Consider the following 16,262-nt stretch of genomic DNA (forward strand, 5'->3'; position numbering starts at 1 on the left):
ACTATATGATGGTAGAGCATCAATGGAGTGTTATTCCTCTGCCCTCAACAGAACCCATTTTCTACACAAGGGCGGTGCAGGTATCTCTGGTCCTTGAACAATGGTCACCTAAGATTCAAAACCACAATGTGAAATGAAATGGTTTCTTACCAGCCAATGACGCGTGAAGTGGATAAAGATTGGATCTCTTGGTATTTTGTTGCAAACGTTTCCATTGCACCCAAGAAGAAAAAGACAGAATAATTCTTAGCTAAACCACCCATACACTTCAGCTTCAGAGTAGGTGTGGAAGGTTACACCTACTCCCAACGCTGCATCACTTCCTGAAGAGACACCAAGTCAAACAAGAAAACACAAAACCCTTAAATGGAAGTAACAAGAAACCATACAATCTTCTCAAGAGAACACAAAACCCAGTGGATTCAGAAGCCATCACTGTTTGTTTCAGAAGAGATCTCAAGCTAGCAATGGCTGAACATCAGAAAATACACCCAGTGGATCCAGAAGTGCCACCACCCACTGTGCCATTAGTTCCAGAGGGTTCAACAAGATCAGAGAAAGGTGACCCAGTAGAGCAACACCCTCCTCCCCTTCCTCCTCGTCCTCCTCCTACTCCACCATTGCTCCGGCGGACATTTCCGGTGGTGCACTCAAACCCACCAAGAAAGAGAAGTTGCAGTTGTTGCAGGTGCTTGTGCTGTACATTTGGCCTTCTCTTACTTCTAGTGCTTATCATTGCAGCTATAGTTGGTGTTCTTTATCTTGTCTTTCAACCAAAGGTCCCTTCATACTCCATAGATCGTCTGAGGATCAATCAGTTCATGATCAACGCAGACATGACCCTTTCTGCTGCATTTGTAGTCAGGCTTACAGCAACAAACCCAAACAAGAAAATAGGAATTTACTATGAAGATGGAAGCAACATTAGTGCTTGGTATACAAACACTAAGTTATGTGAAGGGTCTTTACCAAAATTCTATCAGGGTCACCAGAACACAACTGTTCTTGATGTTCAATTAACAGGTCAGATTCCCAATGGAAATGTTGTTCTTCAAGCATTATCTCAACAACAACAGACAGGAAATATTCCATTGATTCTTAATGCTAAAGTACCAGTGAGTTTGAAGCTTGGAAGACTGAAACTTATAAAGGTGAAGCCCAATGTCAGGTGCAATTTGGTGGTGGATAGCTTGAGTCAGAATAATTTGATTAGCATTAAAACTAGTGACTGTAAATTGAAGCTTAAGCTTTAGATTATTTCTCCTTTTTTGGGTTGAAATAAGCTTAAGATAATTCTTTTCTCTTATTGTTAATTTTTAGTTTATTATTATTGTTATTTTTTTTCCATCTTATGTTGTCACTTTGTGGCCTTTCATATTAGAGGGACTCATATTTTCCCAATGTAGGAATTAGGTATCTTTCTACTTCATTTGTATCTTTTTAGTGAATAATATATTTCTACTTCATTTTTTGATATACACTTTAAATAAATCATTTGCTGATATTTAGGCTAAAAGAAATCTTAACACCAAGATCTTTGTTTTCTAATTATGAAAAGCCTCTATTTGTACACCGGTTCAATGCCGGTACAATCTCTTTCGGAAACCGAATCGATTATGTACTACCTACTATGACTACGATAGGGCTAGGTTGGACCAAGTTTTCTAAAACCCTAACCCTAATTAACCTGGCTCATCCCTAACCCTGACTTTGACCATCTAGGATTAAGCATTTAATATTCACTTTGGCCCTAAACTTGACATAATCCCAAAACAATAAGACAATGCTTAAATCCAACTACCTTTCTTTATCATTGTAGCCTTCTCTTATTTTGTGCTCTTAAGCCTATAAACACCCTCTATACTTATTAGGAGTTGACATTGAGGGTAGAGGACTATACTCCCCTTACGCTTCTCTATCACATACTTAGAAGGGAGCCACCTCTAGTTCACTTGTTAGTGTCAATGTCAAGTGGTGGATCTCTCTCAAAAATATGTAGTGAAGAAGTATGAGGGAAGTAGAATTCTCATGTTGATACATCTACAACATATGTGAGAAAATTAGTTGTCTTTTTTCCGTAAATCCCCCGATTCATGTTCTAAGTGATTAAGTATGAGAGGTGGTGATTTTATTTTTTTTCCTGGAATAGACGACTTTTTATACAATTTTTCATAGGATGCACATTTTAGTGGAGCTTAAACTCTATGTACCACACTTTAGTGCCATAAATTACATATTGCCACTCCCAAAATTACAAGTCGCACGATCTTAACATTCTATTCAAGATTCTATTAACTCATGAGTAAAATATCCATATTACCCTCATTAAAGTCAACAACATAACTATCCCATTTAAACCCTCCCATACTCAACCCTTAGGTGTCATCTTCAACCTACACTTCATTGGAAATTGCCCACCTTCGTCGGAAATCACTACACCTTAGGTGTATGAAGTGTATGTTGAAGATGACACCTAAGGGTTGGGTACGGGAGGGCTTAAATGATGTAGTTATGTCATTTGACTTTAATGAGTGTAATATGAACATTTCACTTATGAGATAACATATTTTTTGATTGAATGTTAAGAGTGTGCGATTTGTAATTTTGTAATTATGCAATCTATAATTTAGGGCACTAAAGTGTAATACTCTCATTGATAAGGGTCCAACCCATAACCTCTTTGCACAATCACTAGCTACAGCACTGCATCGGGTCGATACGCACAACGCCTAGTATCAATCGTTTACGGCTAGGACTACTGGGGTATCTAATCCCATTTGCTCTCCTAGCTTTCGTCTCTCAGTGTCAGTGTCGGCCAGCAGAGGGCTTTCGCCATTAGTGTTCTTTCCGATCTCTACACATTTCACCGCTCCACGCACGATATTTTTCAACAACCGACCAATAACGTTGTGGCCTTCCTAAAGTTCTAATAGACCAGTAATGACTACGTGTCATTTTTTCATAAGGTTGAAACTTGGAACTAGGCTCTGATTTAACAGCCAACCGTTAAGCAACACGTAGCGGCTGTATGTCACCGTAAAGAGCACTTCTTGGCCTTTGCCATCAATGCCACGATGTAATGATGACATCAGCATTCAGACCACGTGTGTTGCTGCAACGGTCACGGGGAGATCTTGATTCAAGACTGATGAGTCAATTTCGTACGTGTCAACATCATAGTTGATCAAAAAGTCCAATAACGAGGACATGACATGAACCTGGATTTGACAGCCACGTGTGTTGCTTTGACACGTTGACGGCTATCGATTCAAGGACGGTGAGTTCGTCTTCGCCTCGTCTGGTTTAGTCCCGGTCGAACCCCACTCGCTTTAATAATTTTTGGAACAACCATAAACGATCCTGATCATTCCTAAACTAGAAATCTAAATCTAAGATATTTCATCAACCATTTTTAAGAGATCTGAAGAGACTATTTTCACCTCCATGTTAAACAAACTTCATAAGCTTAAGTGCCTCAGGCGTCCAGATCTTCCTCCACTGTGCTCCCAGAATTTTCCTCTCACAGTGTACTTAATATAAGTGGACCAAGTGATCCATGTCACGTAAGCTGTGAGAGGAAATTTTAAGGGCATGGGGGTAGTGGAGATGAATCTGGATCTTTTCCTGTGCTTCCCTTGGCTTCCTGACCACAAAAATCAATGGGTTTCATTAGAAAAAAAAATTCTTACAAAAAGTGTTTTTTACCGTGGGCCCCACTGATCTTCGTGGTCAGAAAGTGTCAGGTGAGCACAAGAGTCGCTGATCCGGACTCAGTGGAGATAAAATATCTGAATCCAACACCTTTTATTTTCTTGTCCAGGTGTAGGGGAGCATCAAAGTTCAAATTCCTTAGGAGAGAAAGTACCAAAAAAAAAAAAAAAAAAGAAGAGAGAGAAAGACGAATGTGTAAAATAGCCTCTTTAAATAGCTCGTTTTTGGGCGCCATTGTCTGTTGGTGTTCACGTTGAAAGTACTGCTACATGGTCTCTTTAAACTAGCTCTCTCTTTCTCTACCTCCCCATTTGTGAATTGGAATTTCTCAGCAAATCTTCTTTCTGGACATAGAAACTCCTTACATTTCAGTGAGAGCTTAAAGGGCTTTGAAGTTCGTCTTTCTTGAAGGAATCCATTGGTGCTTGAGAATGCTCTGAAATCTACATTGTAAGCTAAGGTTTACACTTTACAGTGAGTGTTCAGTTTGTCATGAAAACTTCTAGTTCTAGAGTCTTGGAAAAGGTACAACATAGCATGTTTTAGTGGAGGAATTTGATTTATTGGGTTATTGTTCTGTTCTGAATTTTAGTATACAACTGGGAAATTGAACAAGAACGTAATTTTTTTTTCCTTCGTAATCTGAACTATGTATATTTGTCAAATCTATTGCTTTTACAGTTTTACTACAATGAATTTTCTTTTTGGAGTCAATTTATGTAATGGAAGTCGAAAGTTCTCAATTTTCTCTGCCTTCTTCTCTCTCCTCCCCCCCCCCCCCCCAAAAAAAAAGAAGTTCTTTTTCTTTCTCATGTTGAGCTGATCTGTGAAACATTAGTTGATTTTGCTGTTAGCATTCTGTAAGTTCTTGCTTCAGGTATTGAGGTTTACTGATTTTCACTAATTGGATGAGAGAAAAATTCTGTGTGGTTTAAAACCGCTTGCACTTATTTTACTCATGTTGCTTTAATCTTCTTTTTTGGTGGTTTGTTTTGGGATCCTATACTCACATTCTTCTTGGAGATATGTGAAATCAATCTTTATTTCGAATGGTATTCTTTTATGGCATGCCTAGTGCACGAGGCTTGTTCCACTGTGAGGGTCCCTAGTAGGATCATAATGCATCCAGCTTTACCCCTGCTTTCGTAAATGCTGTATCCATAGCTGAACCCATGGAGCAACCTTAATGCTGCAGGAAGGCCTGCACGCTAGGAATGGCATTCTTTTATAGTAAGAGTGAAAATGCATTTGCTTTAGTAGGATGTAACTTTCGTTTAAACCACTTTTCGGGTTTGTTCTTTATGATTACAACTTAGTTTACCATACACCCCCTCCTTCAAATTGTCATTTTATGTTTTTAGACCCATGGGATATTTGTAACTTGTAATTGAGCCTAATGTAGTTGATTCACTGAAAGCAACAATTCATTCTTTTGGGGATGCAAAATCAGATTGTGAGGAAGTTGAGAAGATTCTTTTGTCACATGATGTATATGATTTGATCCTCTTTCAGTTTTTCTTGTCATTGTTCTGACTTGTGAAGTTTATGTGCAGAGATTAAGAGTTTGACAGCTCGGTATATCTTTTGAGAAGGGACAAGGTGAGGACATGTTTCTCTTAAATATTTGTTCCTCATCCGGTTCTGTTGGCAGAAATGTGTTAAAATAAAGGGATTAGAAGGGGTAAAAAAAAAAAAATTTAGAGAGACTTCTAGCAATTTAGTTGGGATGAGGCTGACTTGTCATTGTATTATAGAGAGTTGTAGCAGTTGCCTTTGAAACATACCTCTTGAGAATGTTAATTCGGGTTGGTTGTCCTAATTAATCTTATTAACCTTATGGTTCTCTACTCTTAACTTTTTCCCCTGATTATTAGCAATGTCTTTGAATATCAGAGTTTGGAAATCCAGGTTTCTGTCCATTAGGACTGTTCCAAGTCATCTAAATGTGTCAGAAAAGTTAATTTGTGATTAATTTTTGGTCCTACTGCTCTTCTTTTTATTACTATTTTTTTTATAATCTTGCAACTTTTTCTAGAAATCATTTTTGTTTTGCTTTGGCAGAATAAAATCCTTGGATATGGGATGCGTGCTATCGATGCCAAAAGATTCCGGTGCATACACAAGAAGGCCAAGAAATGTGGGGGAGTTGGTTGTGTTTGTGCCTGGACTCCGCATTCCAAAATCTGTGGATTTTTCTCTGTCACTTACTGGCGACTTGTCTAAGAGTATGGTGGAGCGTCTATCTTCTCTTAGAACTCGAGTAGTGGTCATGGCTGGCCGAGTGGCAACAGTGCCAACAAAATCTAGAAGGAAAACAGCTACACAACATGGTTAGATGTGATCACCGGATATAGTGAATGCCTGAGGTGATGCAAGTTAGTGTGTAAAATTTACTTATGTATATCATGTGTAATTGTCTGCAGGAGGTTCGACATTGGCTGATCTTCAACAGGCTCTTGAGGATTATCTGCCACTGTTGTTAGGGCTAGTTAAAGATGGTAACCTACAACTTAAATACTAGGCCATGTTAATGAACCATTATTGTACTATGTGCTCTCTCAACAATAGGAACTTACAACCTTAAATGCATAGGAAAGGAATTATTTCTTTGAAGAAGGATTGACTGGAGAATAGGAAACCTGAAAATGACTTTTGATAATTGTCTCCATTAAGAACGAAAATTACTGGTTCCTATTCTTTCAGCCATTCTGATATGAACATAGATGTGCTAGATCTTTTTATGGGTTTATGGCAATCAGAAGTTTAATTTGTAGACTTTGATATTATGTACTTTGATTTGGTCGGTTGGTCCTGATGTTTTCTTCATTCTGTTGTTTCAGGATGCCAGTTTCAGCACAAGGTACAGTTTGTTTGGATTAACCAGGAAGATGAGGCACAGGTGGGATCAGTATATCAACCCATAATTCAGGGCCCTTTTTCTGAAATTTGTTTTTCCCAATCAGATGAGGACTGCTGTTACATGTACTTCTTTTTTTCGGCAGGAAACAGCCAACTCAAATGCTTGGTATGAAGTATTATCAGTTTTACATTTGATGGCTATGCTATCCTTATTGCAAGCCAATTTTTTGCTGCTTCCAAAAACATCTGCTGACGGCTATCAGCCAAAACTATTAGAAGGTGGGTATTTACTTTCCCGCTAGGCTGTCTTCTGTTTATCTTTTGTTATGCATGTTGCATTGGGATGAAAGGACATGCCACACAAATTTGTTTACTGGATTTAATTACACCTTCATCATGGATGAAACAAGGACTCGGTGTATCATTTTAGTTGAACTAGTAGAATCTGACTAAACTGCTGCTATTTAAGTTATAAAGTAGTAAAATGCCCTAGCTATATATAATACTGGACGTGAATCAGAAGTTACTATCCTCCTCCGCAGTACAGTTGGTATTATATAGATACTTACCACCTGATAGATGGATGAAGTTATGTAATTGCTACTTCTGCTAAACAAGTGAAGCTTTTTTCAAGTTCTGTGGGTCAACAACACATACTTTTTGACCATTAAAAGTTGGAAATGGATATTTTTTGCATTTTTTGGGTTTCCTCAGGTTTGAGGATGTCCTTGGGAGGTTACGATTTTTTATGTCTACATAATGGTGATTTAGCTGCTCTCCAAGTGGTGCTGTAACCCTTGTCATATCCCACAGATTTATCTTCTCATCTTCTTCTTTCTTTTCTGTCCTGGAGAATTCCATCAGCTGTCTACAACAAAGTGTGGCCAATTTTGGTGATTTCTAACATCTATTTTGTGTCCTATTCTTAGTCGTTAGTCCTAATGTTGTTCTTGCTTCTCTTCTAATATTCTGCAGGATCTCATCAAGTGTACCTCCATGCAACTTTCTATTCTGTCGATTCTGTTAACAGAACTTCAGACATGCATATCTCCCTGACCAGTGGCTGGATGTTTCCAGATTTTATTCTGTTATTCTATTCCTTCCTCTCTATATTCAATCCCAGTTTGGTATTATCCAAGTAGCCTTTGTGAGTTCTAATTATTTCTTCAAGTTTCAAATTCTCTCTCCTTGGTTTCATATTTCTGTTCTTGCTTGTTTCTCCTAATCTAACCATCAGCTTTCTTTGATATTTTAACCTTATACATTCCTTTAAGACCTCTACTGTGTATTACTAGTTTATGCCTCATCAGATTTATGTATAATTAATTCTAATCCTCTTCAGTTTCGGCCCTTGCCCTAGTTCACAGCCATAAGGTTCACCGTGATTCTGGTTTTGCTTAGGTTTGCCAGTGTTTGTTACTTTAGCCTAGCTTAACTCATCAAGCCTAGACATGGAGTTACCTGAAAAAAAATCTGAAATAGATAATGTATTTTTAGTGAATCCAGTTAGTTCAAATTTTATTATGCCATAGATGTAAGCTTTATTGTCATCACCATTGTTTCACTGTACTAAGTTAGTTTGTCATTGACTGGTTGATCCTTGGATTTATCAATTTTCATCATCAGTCTACTTTGAGTTTTACTAATTTTAGTATATATTCCTTAAATTTGTCTTAGGGAGAGAGAGAGAGTAGCTACCCAATACAATTCACTGTCTTTGTCTACATGATGTTCTTCCTTAGGTCAATTGATCCAAGTACACATGAATTTTCTTTTGTAGTGGGGAGTAGACGTACTTCTATTGATCTTTTGTTGAAGGCAGCAGGATATTTGGACTGTGCAGTTCGATATGTTATTCCTCAACTGCCCTCTGAATCCAGGTATATGCATATTTTGGTATTTTTGGTGTCATCATCAGAAGCTGTATTATGTTTCCTAGTTGATTAAATGCTTGATTAACAAATTTTTGCCTGACTATGTTTTTCTGGTAACTATAGGGATAGTCTTACACTGGACCTAGCAGAAGGTGTGCTCAGAGCGCTTTGCTTGCAAGCCTTAGGCCAGGTGGGAGCTCTTACTTTTGGTTATGTAATATTTGATTCTATACCATCTTGTCTCAGATGTGTTTATTTATTTAGAGAAAATGACAGAGACACCCCAAAACAGCATGCTTTATTCACGGACACCCAAATTTGTATTTAAAAAGACTGCAGTCCCATTTCTGTTAGAACTGTTAGTACTAAAACGAAGAGACCATTATACCCTTATCTAGAATGGTTAAGACTAAAGTGAAAACACTTACTGATATCCTCTCAAGTTCTTCTTCTTCAACTAATGCCTGCAACTCCTCCTTGCTCTTACCCCTTCCTTTCATTCCCTGCAAGGCTCTATTGTTTTACTACTCTGTTGTAGCCTTCTGCTGCATTTTGAAAGTTATTCGTCAAAACTTAATATTTTGATAAAGATACCCATCACTACGGATCCCTGAAAATGGTCATATTTTATTTTCCTATTTCCATATTCTAAGACAAACTTTATTTAGCTAAAAAAGATATGTGCAAACTGTTAATATCAGAATGTCAACTCACAATTTGGGAAAGCAAAAATATTCAATGAGACAAGTAAGAAGATGATCAGCCCAAGAAAGGTTTCATAAAAATCCCCACCTAAAGGGGATTTCACAATTTTGAAGATAAAGAACCCACTTTGTAATAAGAACACATTCATATGGCCTGAAAATTACCATCGTCTCAGCAGCATTTCCTTTTTGAAATGGGCAAATGAAATGGCCCCGCCAATGCCATCCTCCACTTCTCCTCATCTTTGACAGCAGCAGCAGCAGCATGGCATCGGGCACCTGTTATCCCCTCCAAACTGACAGGTTGGATGTGTTCCAGTCACATCCCCTCTCCAGATAAATCAAGTGAAGCATCTGATTCCATACAACCCCTTCCCTTTTCCCAGCTGTAGTAGCAACCAATCCCTCCTCTCCCTACTTCCTCAGCTTCCCCTCCTTCCCTCCCCAATCTCTCTGTAATGCTATGAATGCTCCCTTCCTTCCTCCAGATCTACCTTCTTGTCTGTCTGAGTGGCAATGAGGGGCAGCAGACCTTCCGGCCCTCATCTCAGACCTTATCTCTCGTCTTGCTCAAAATATTAATATTGTTAGTCTGTTAAAACCAGCCTGTTCATTTTCCCATTGACCATGCACCTGTCTTTCTTTTTCGTTTTCAACTGATAAGTTTTGATGACATAAAGAGGATTGTTTCGTTGTGATAAATAAAAATTCCAAAGGTTCGTTTGATAGTTACTATGCTAAGTAGGAACACTGATATGAGTTCTCCGGATGATTTTTGGATGAGCTATAAATGAAGCTTTCTTTCTTTTGTAAAAAAAAAAAAAAAAATTGTTGATTTTTCTTTGAGAACTTGAGTTCTATCTCACCTGCTTTTTATTCAATGTTTGCCTTATCTGTCACAGAGTGTTGATATTCAACTTGGGATGGCAATTCATAGTACCAAGGCCACACTAGCTGTAAAACGGAGACTTGCATGTGAGATGGTGAAGTACTGGGATGAGGTATCAACTCAATATCCATATCTTGATGCTTGACTAAATTGGCAATTGACAATAGCATTATGTCCTTAGGGAATTTATATCCTTATTGTTGAATGTTAATTTGGAATTGGTATTGTTAGGCATCTAGAAGCTCAAACTTTTAGGGAAGGGCAGCTTAAATGTATACATCAACACTCCCTCACCTTGCCAAGATCACATGGTTCCTTCCCTGAAGCCAAGATCAGATGACATCTAAGAAGAAGAAATGTTGAGAGAAAAAAACCTTCAGATGCACTTCCCAGGGGTTGAACGGATGGACCTCCTTGGTTTGATACTGATATGGAGAAAATATGACCGAACTTGGTTCAATCTTGGTTCGATCCTCGACTCCGGTCGGGACAAAAGGAATCGACTTGCTTCCGAGCAAGCCGGGTCCAGGAGATAAATTGTTGAGGAAGAAAACTAACTTAGTCACAAGCACGCCCCAATCCGATACGATCGGAATAGGCTAATCAACCTAAAGACGGCTAGCAGTATTTGGCGGCTGTCACTCATCACTATTATATGGATAACTACCATATAACGATCGTATTATCAAAGGAGTCATCTACTAGTCCAACCTAGTAAAGATCTATCACTCAACGGATCTATCTGTTAAGATCCAACGACTATCCGAAGAAGGCTCAAATACATCCAACGAAGGAGATTTGAAGGTACATTCTATATAAGACATCACCTACCCACAAGGTAGAGGAGGGACGAACACACATAGATACATACAATCTGAATCGTATTCTAGTTATTCATTCCTTAGCTCTGTGACCCAATAGAGCCGTTTGTGATTAAGTTCATCAACTGACTTAGCCTTCGGAGGTGGACTCCCGATCCCAACGGTCGGGCCACATCTGACGTTTGTTTTTGCAGGTCATTCTCAGGAGATCTAAGGGCTGAGCAGATTTTGGACGCATCATTTGGCGCCGTCTGTGGGAAACGTTTCAGAAAGCTATGGTGACTAGATCAGCAGCAGCAGCGGCTGCTGCGGCCCAGCGAGATGTTGGCGTCCAAATTCCCGGAGTGAACAATCCGGATATTCCAGAGGGAAGTCGACCCCTTGAAGTAGATGGTGGTCAAGGAGGGAATAATCCTCTAGATCCACTCCAGTATCAACTGGATCAACTGAAACTCCAGATGTTAGAGATAAGTCAAGCACTCCGTGTGCTGACTAGACAATTGGTGATACCACATGCACCCGATCATCATGATGCAGGAAGGCGCGCATCACAACGGGATCAAAGACTGATCGATGAGCAGAATATCGGTCAAAATTTCCGGGAAGGCGACCGATTGCGAGAAAGAGAACCTAGGAGAACTGGAGATCTTTGTAGGAGATCGGTCAAGCACATATTGGTCAAGAATTGGCCAATATCAATCAAAAGCTCGGACAATTGGCGAGAGGGAGGATAACCGATGATATATATTCGATTATTCGAAAAACTCCATTTGCCGGATATCAGTTTCCTCATAATTTCCGTTTGCCGACTTTTTCCACGTTCGATTGGTTCGGGAGATCCCACTGCCCACATCAGTTATTATCAGCAAACTATGGCAGTTGTAGGTAATTCTGATGAAATCCTGTGCAGGGTCTTCGGTTCGTCCTTGACTGGAGCAGCACAGAAATGGTTCTCAAATCTCCCGTCGGGAAAGATCGTGGATTTTGACGAATTGGCGCGCAAATTCATAGGACGATTCCAGAGTGGAATCCAAATAAAAAAGACCGAGGAGACCTTGTTCATTATCAGACAAGGGAAAAGTGAATCGATTTGGGAATACCTGAAAAGATTCAACAGGGTCACAATGGAGATAGAGAATCTAGATGAGCAAGTGGCTAAAACTGCTTTGTTCACTGGACTCACTAACCAACGACTCTTGGAGTTATTACTTCAAGATATGCCTACCACTTATGCTGAACTAGTGCAAAGATGTCAAAAGCAGGCAGAGGTCACGGAGATCTTAGACGCATGCCAGGGGGATAGTAAAGCCTCTACAAAAGAACAGAAGGCTCCTGAGAACAAGCAGAAGCCGAAACAAAATGTTCGTGATCGAGTCGGAAAGCCTCATCAGGCGTGGCGGCAAAGATCTTCTGGAAAAAGTGAGTATACTCCATTAAATACTCGGGCTGATATTTAGAATATTATCAAGAAATAAAATATCTTGAAGTGGCCTCCAAAGCTTCCCACCAAGCCTAGGGAGCAGGATCGAGAAAGGTATTGCCGTTTCCACAAGGATTACGGTCATTATACCAATGATTGCAGACATTTAAAAGCAAATATTGAGAGATCAATATCTCAAGGACAGTTGTCCAATTTCGTCATAGGAAGACGAACAGAACAGCGAGACCCAGGTAACAAAAGGGACCGTTCGGTTAGCCCAGAACAACCGACGGAGGCTCCTAAATCTAAGAAAGGTAAGGAGGTGATCGATGCCACTCGGTCACCAATCCTCACAATATTTGAAGGTTCCGAACCTGAGTTACTCCGGAAGTTGAAAGCAAAATCCAAGTTCGTTGGTGTCACATCCCGCTCAAATACACCCAGCCTATACCCTATCTGGGTTACCCGGGGGAGTGATCCACAGCCCAAAAGATCAAGTTTATGAACAATCATATCCATTTCGCTTAATAACATAATGAAAAGCAAGAACAATTCATTGTATTCTAATAAGTAAATAATGAAATTCAAGAAAGGATCTCAGAAGGATCACTAAGAATATCAGAGTACGGAGCCGAGCAGGGCTGGGCCCCTACCAGTAAAGGGAAAACGGAAGTCATTCAGTTTACTGAAAAAAGAAGTCTCTCGTAATCTCTTATTTTATACTAATCACTTTACGAACTACGAACGCAATTCCGACCTCCTTTCAACAAAGTCCGATGCAGGAACCTACCTATTTATATAATGGAAAACCCGCGCAAACGTGGTCTCATAGGATAGGTCAGGATCAGTTGCTTATGTTTCGACCTCAGATTCGGCTACAAGGCACAGATCGGTCCGAAGCGAGCAGCAAGCTGAAAACAGTTGTAGCGTAGAAAAGCCCTAACCTAGCGAAGCGAAGAAACTTACTAAGCGAAGAGAAAACAAGCAAAGGCCCGACTAGATCACAACAGATGAGCCCAATTATTAGTAAGAGACGGAATATATAGCCGCCTGGAACCTCTTAAAGAGCCATTCACTTAGTCGAATGAAGAAGGCCTTCTTTCCCTTATATTATAAAAGTAGTTAGTCAGCATGGAAAAAGAACTAGCAAGCGGGAATGCTGCCTTTGCACCCCTGATGCGCTTACTTCCCATTGCGGACGTCTAGCTGAATCTCTGTTGGTCAGTCCTGCCCCCCAAAAAACCTATCCCCACCCATCCCGGCAGAGAAAGTAAGGAATGCGGAATAAAAAGATACCAAACAAATACAACTGTAGAGTATAACGGAAATATACTCCACAACATATGCGGAAGGTAGATCAAAATCTAAGTAAAGCTCTAAGCTAATACAAGTAAAGTAAAAGATAAGTCTAGAAGAAACAAAAGAAATCTAATCCACATCTTCAGTCGGCTGTTCTTCATCTTCTTCACCTTGCGCTTCCTCATACGTACCGTCATAGTAATCGGAACTTGTAGAGAAGTCTAACAAAAGATATGGTACAAAAGGAGTGAGTTTCGAAAGAAACCCCAGTAAGGCAAGTTAACTCGTAACAACATAAATAACATGCGGCAAAACATAACAAGATGCAATGCAATATGAATCAGATAATGTATGTATGCATCTAAACTCTATGTATGCTGGTCTCTAGTGGCAGACATGCTTTAAGTCATAGCACCATACTTCTTTGGGTAAGTCTCAAATCACTCATCATCGGTTGGTAATGGGTCCGGCATTCCTCGGGACATTCCATGGCTGGGGGTTAAGTCACCACTCTCTCACATCACCATTGGTCTAAGTATTTGCGCATGTCAGGGTTAAGCCTAGCCCAATGCAAGTCATCAACTCAGGTTCAGATACGTCCATTCCTAGCCCTTGACGATCCTTTCCGGTATCCTTTCCACTAGAGTCCTAATAGTCCCTGACTACGGACTCATCAACCCTATTGGTTATCCACATATGGTAAACGGGAAGCTCTCATGTCCCCTCACGGGTTGGTTACCGGTCTTGAGCGCCCATGAGCCCAAGTCTATCCATATGCAACCCTCCAATAAATGGCCCCCACAATGTGATTCCCGTCCTCTCACGGGTTGGTTACCGGTCTTGAGCGCCCGTGAATCCCCATTGCTGCCACAGGTCGTTCGGTCTCAATACCCTTCTGATTCGGGTCTGATATAATGGGGACATCCTAGCCAAACACTGCTAGACAGTCCTAGGTATGACAATCAATGATTCGGGAAAGCGTCAATGGGCAACCCTGAAAACATCCCATACTATTTTCGATAATGTCCAAGGACAGAAGTGTCAAAAGGACACCTCTCAATCCCAAACCATACCTAATCAAACACATTCTCAGATCAGTCATGTCATATCCAATCAAGACTTCATCATATAAAAGAGAATATAAAAGCATAATCTAATCATTAAACAATATAGTAATAAGCAATTCATATAAGCTTGAATAATGAAAAAGAAAACATAAGTGAAGTGCTATTGTACTTACAGTAGTACATCAAAAGTATAAAATACAAGAACAGTAAATAAACTCAGAGTTTCTTAAAGTAGAAACCAGAGAGTATCCGATCTATATTATTATGAAATAACTGTCCTTACCTTGATTATCGCCGAAGATAATCCAAAGATCAAAGAGAGAGACTCCAAACTTAGCAAATAAACCCCTAACAATCATAGATACAACATTAGGAAAGATACCTAAAAGATCAGAGAGCAAACGAATCAAACTGAGCGAAAAATGAAGCTACTACCTTCGTTGGTCGACTAGACCCAGTCGACCAACCGAGTCAGTACGGAATTGCAGAAACTAGATTGGTCATAACTTCTTCGTTTGAAGTCGGATTGATCCGAAATTCGAAGGGGAACTTCCTAGAATGTATTAAAACTATATAGGAAGGTAAAATCATCAAGTCAAGGTCAAGATATGGGTTCTTAATTTGAACCAAGAAGTTAGGGTTTCAACCTTATGGCTCTCATGAACAGGCTAGGGTTACAAGATGAAAGGGAAATAATTGCTATCAAAAAAAATCATTGAAAGAAAGTTTAGATTAACATAAATATAACTTATGTGGTTACCCTCACATGGGAGGTTACCAAAGGTTTCCAAAAAGATCAAACAAGGGTCAGGGTTTTAAGAAAAGTTTCGGGTTAGGGTTAAGATCACGATGATGATCATAGATCTCAAGGAATAGAATGAGATCATGGAATAGATGGTTGCAAGAATGCAGCATCTTCTTCCTGGTCTCAATCAAGAACAAGATCGAAAAAAGAATAATTTAAAATTCAAAAGAGATACTAACCTTGAATTGACAGATCAGAGATGAGAGGCTTCAGATCTCTGAGAGGAATCTTCGAAATCACAGGAAAGAGTTTTGGAAAGGTCTTCCCACGTTCTCTAGGTGTTTAGGAGGCAACCATAACTAAGAAACTCGAAGTAGGTTTAAATAGAGAGTGAAAAACCCTAAAATTGGATTTTCTCGGATTTAACACACCATTGGTCGATTGATTGGTCTACTGGCCCCAATCGACCAAGCAGTCGACCAATGCACAGTTCAGCAACTTCGGACAGGGATTCGGAGGGCTATACGGGGTCAAATTGAGTGGGGTTTTCTCCTACAAGTCAATCAAGAAGTCTAGTTTCTAGAAATACCTTCGGATTGAGCACGGGAGTTCATTAGGTACTTCAAATAATTCACCCCTCTTCGATGCACAGTTTCTCACTAAACACTGACAATACTTCCAAGTATGGAGCACCATCAACAATATCCATGGGTTTTGGGTCACACACCATGTCTTCTATAGAGAGGGCCCACAAAAACTTCTTCCTTCACTTCAGGACCTTGGATTTACCCTAAGGAAAGGTTTGACATGACTTCCCAAGGCTTTCAAAGGGTAGCAACACTGTTATCAAGGTCCAACTTCAAGGAGTAACAT

At 39.7% G+C, this 16,262-nt stretch overlaps 2 protein-coding genes across 2 annotated transcripts; both read left to right on the plus strand.

Moving 5' to 3' along the window:
- Positions 1–376: 376 nt before the first annotated feature.
- Positions 377–1,439, plus strand: LOC149000420 (NDR1/HIN1-like protein 6). The gene has a single exon (XM_089140901.1). The coding sequence runs from the start codon at positions 468–470 to the stop codon at positions 1,251–1,253; it is 786 nt and encodes a 261-aa protein (XP_088997027.1). The 5' UTR covers positions 377–467; the 3' UTR covers positions 1,254–1,439.
- Positions 1,440–3,907: 2,468 nt separating this feature from the next.
- Positions 3,908–11,453, plus strand: LOC149000421 (uncharacterized). Its single transcript, XM_089140062.1, has 9 exons — positions 3,908–4,161; positions 5,265–5,310; positions 5,773–6,041; positions 6,135–6,209; positions 6,552–6,610; positions 6,714–6,849; positions 8,351–8,450; positions 8,568–8,634; positions 10,051–11,453. The coding sequence occupies exons 3-9, from the start codon at positions 5,789–5,791 to the stop codon at positions 10,180–10,182; spliced, it is 822 nt and encodes a 273-aa protein (XP_088996188.1). The 5' UTR covers positions 3,908–4,161; positions 5,265–5,310; positions 5,773–5,788; the 3' UTR covers positions 10,183–11,453.
- The last annotated feature ends 4,809 nt before the right edge of the window (positions 11,454–16,262 follow it).

This window comes from Hakea prostrata, chromosome 11, assembly GCF_041222555.1.
Source record: "Hakea prostrata isolate BN-2017 chromosome 11, UWA_Hpros_2, whole genome shotgun sequence".
In the NCBI taxonomy this organism is placed as follows: domain Eukaryota; kingdom Viridiplantae; phylum Streptophyta; class Magnoliopsida; order Proteales; family Proteaceae; genus Hakea; species Hakea prostrata.

Bases quoted from the DNA above. Each gene is read 5' to 3' on its own strand.
- LOC149000420 (XM_089140901.1), top strand. From the start codon at position 468: ATGGCTGAACATCAGAAAATACACCCAGTGGATCCAGAAGTGCCACCA.
- LOC149000421 (XM_089140062.1), top strand. From the start codon at position 5,789: ATGGGATGCGTGCTATCGATGCCAAAAGATTCCGGTGCATACACAAGA. The intron at 6,042-6,134 runs GTTAGATGTGAT...AATTGTCTGCAG, and splicing joins GAAAACAGCTACACAACATG to GAGGTTCGACATTGGCTGAT. The intron at 8,451-8,567 runs GTATATGCATAT...TGGTAACTATAG, and splicing joins CAACTGCCCTCTGAATCCAG to GGATAGTCTTACACTGGACC.